Genomic DNA, 3,131 nt, shown 5'->3' with positions numbered 1-3,131 from the left:
GCCTTTGGGCTGCCTTCAGGCCATTTCACTGTTAATTAGCACCTCTATTTTATCATGAGTGACAGAAATAAGGAAAGAAAATCAAGACAGTTGATTTTGGTACTAATTACCACCTAGTTAAAAAAATAAAAAGGCTGAAGCCCGGTGTCAGCCGCGGCTGCCGCTGCCGCCGCTGCTCCAGCCTGTTCCGTGTGGCCCACGCGGGCCCCGCTGTGGCCGTGATGATCCACGGCTTCCAGAGCAGCCACCAGGACTTCTCCTTCGGGCCCTGGAAGCTGACGGCGTCCAAGACCCACATCATGAAGTCAGCGGATGTGGAGAAGTTAGCTGATGAATTGCATATGCCATCTCTCCCTGAAATGATGTTTGGAGACAACGTTTTAAGAATCCAGCATGGCTCTGGCTTTGGGATTGAGTTCAATGCTACAGGTGCATTAAGATGTGTGAACAACTACCAAGGAATGCTTAAAGTAGCCTGTGCTGAAGAGTGGCAGGAAAGCAGGACGGAGGGTGAGCACTGTAAGGAGGTTGTGAAACCGTATGATTGGACCTATACAACAGATTATAAGGGGACGTTACTTGGAGAATCACTTAAGCTAAAGATTGTACCTACAACAGATCATATAGATACAGAGAAATTGAAAGCCAGAGAACAGATTAAGTTTTTTGAAGAAGTTCTCCTGTTTGAGGATGAACTTCATGATCATGGAGTTTCAAGCCTGAGTGTGAAAATTAGAGTAATGCCTTCTAGCTTTTTCTTGCTGTTGCGGTTTTTCTTGAGAATTGATGGGGTGCTTATTAGGATGAATGACACAAGACTTTACCATGAGGCTGACAAGACCTACATGTTACAAGAATATACCTCATGAGAGAGCAAAATTGCTAATTTAATGCATGTTTCACCTTCCCTCTTCACGGAACCTAATGAAATATCACAGTATTTGCCGATAAAGGAGGCAGTTTGTGAGAAGCTAATATTTCCAGAAAGAATTGATCCTAACCCTGCAGACTCAAAAGAATGTACATCTGTGGAATAGAATTTATTACAGCATATACTGACCGTGCAATCTGACTGGAGACCTTGGGGCTATTTGGAGGGGGTATTTTTATTATGAGAATTAATTGCCTTGTCTATGTGCAGATTTTCTGTAGCCTTAAAGGAAAAATAAATAAATAAAAGAGTGTCGCAGGCAGTTTCCACTCAACTGCTGTTGTACTCTCTGTCTTCAAATTCATATTCCAGAAATTTATATCTTCTGGAGTTAAATTCAGATTTCTAAATTGTCACATAGTGGGGTCTCACCAGTAGGGGGTGATGTGTGTATCTCTCAGAAGCAGTGGCCATAACCTATATCTGTCATGAAACACTATCTTCTACCATGAGGAAGTTACTTTAAATCAGTGAATCGTAACACCTTGTGACTTTCATACGATTCCTAATTGTTCACGTTGATGTAGTGGCTCTTTACCTTGGGTTTTTTGATGTTTATTCACACTTCTGGAGAGTCATAACTTGCCTCCTAGGAAATTGATCTCAAATGATCTATACCCAGAAATTTAAAAAAAAATTACCCTCCTAAATTTTAATTGGCTTTTGAAGTTTAAAGAAAGTTTCAGACATAGAAACAAACTAGGTTTTTGGAGAACTTAAGGTGTTATGTCCATGGAAACACACAATCATGGTTTGCCACTGACAGGATGTCAGAGCTGTCTCTCCTCCATCTTTAGGTGCTTTTTCTTATGTGTGGTTCTATTTGTACTGACGTTTTTTACTTCCACCTTCCACGCACCCTCAGAGTGAATAAATCTTTTGGATATTGAATTTGATATTGGTCCTAAAAAGTTTTAAGTGTTACAGTTTAAGCAAAAATTACATCAGTCTCTAAAGCAACCAGATTAATTTTCTGCTTAAAATATTTGAAGGGTAGCTGTGGAGGAGGAAGGGGCTTATTTTAAAATCTAAAAGCCAGTTTTTCTTTTTTTAAATTCATGTTTTGGGAAATTCCCTGGCAGTCCAATGGTTAGGACTCCACGCTTTCACTGCCAAGGGCCTGGGTTCAGTCCCTGGTCAGGGACCTAAGATCCAGCAAGCTGCACAGCATGGTCAAAAAAAAAAAAAAAAGATTCATGTTTTTAACATTATCGGGGATCCAGTAAAGTGTAAGTAATTAGTACAAGATCTAGGTAGTACAGAAAGTTTACAAAAGTAAATTTGAAATCCATTTGGTTATTTTGATGGTGACCCTTTAAACATTGTATATTCTTTTCTGCCTTTTAAAATGGTCTCCATAAAGTAGGAAGTGGTTATAAAGCACCAAGTAAGAAATTAACTTTAAATGGATTTAAAAAAATATTTTATTTAAAGGGCAGGGGAAAAGAATTACCCCCTTTTTTTCTGGTTTGAAACAGCTGTTGTACATATTTCCACTTGATACATAAATCATTAAGGAAGGATATTTAATTGTAAGTATTAGCAAAACTCTTCAGATATTAGCCTGAAGATAAATTTTAGTGAAACAAATACAGTTGGATATTCATCATTACTCAGACTCTGGTGTGTTGTTGTGTATATTGTTTTTTTAGCTAATTTTATTAGCTAAATTTGGTCACAAATGATTTGGGTATTTGTTTGCTTTCTGCTACATCACCTGCAATGTATAGGAAATCAGGCTTTGTTGGCTTTAAGAAAATACATGGCATGTTCAGTGTATGTTAAATATACCGGTACTTAATGTTTTCTCTTAGGACAGAAAAGTGTATATATTGTACTCTGCTTTACTGTTTATTTTATTTGCCATGCAGATTTGAACAGAACAAACTCTTTAGTCATACAAATTATAAAAAATGAAAAACTGTAATAATATTTATTAGTTGAATTAGAGATTTCTGGGCAGCATCATATTACACATATATTTTTAACTTGATTCAGATGTCTTAGTCCCTGAGTCAGTCTTAAATTACTTATTTTGAGAATCCATTGTTAAAAATTGTAGAATTGACCATTTTATAGAAGAAGGTGGGAGGTGGATAGGATAAGTGTACTTTTGAAAACTTCATTAGTTTGTTCCTGTGGAGAATGCCAAGAAAACTTATATTTGCCCATTGCTAATCAAGACATACACCATTTTATA

General features: G+C 37.2%; 1 protein-coding gene across 1 annotated transcript; it reads left to right on the top strand.

Annotated features, from left to right (window-relative positions):
- Positions 1-221: 221 nt before the first annotated feature.
- Positions 222-1,205, top strand: LOC132352724 (TIP41-like protein). Its single transcript, XM_059903407.1, has one exon. It carries the CDS (start codon positions 222-224, stop codon positions 867-869), a length of 648 nt encoding a protein of 215 aa, XP_059759390.1. The 3' UTR covers positions 870-1,205.
- Positions 1,206-3,131: the final 1,926 nt, after the last annotated feature.

Source organism: Balaenoptera ricei, chromosome 18 (genome assembly GCF_028023285.1).
Source record: "Balaenoptera ricei isolate mBalRic1 chromosome 18, mBalRic1.hap2, whole genome shotgun sequence".
NCBI lineage: Eukaryota > Metazoa > Chordata > Mammalia > Artiodactyla > Balaenopteridae > Balaenoptera > Balaenoptera ricei.
This window is presented reverse-complemented; position numbering and strand designations above follow the sequence as displayed.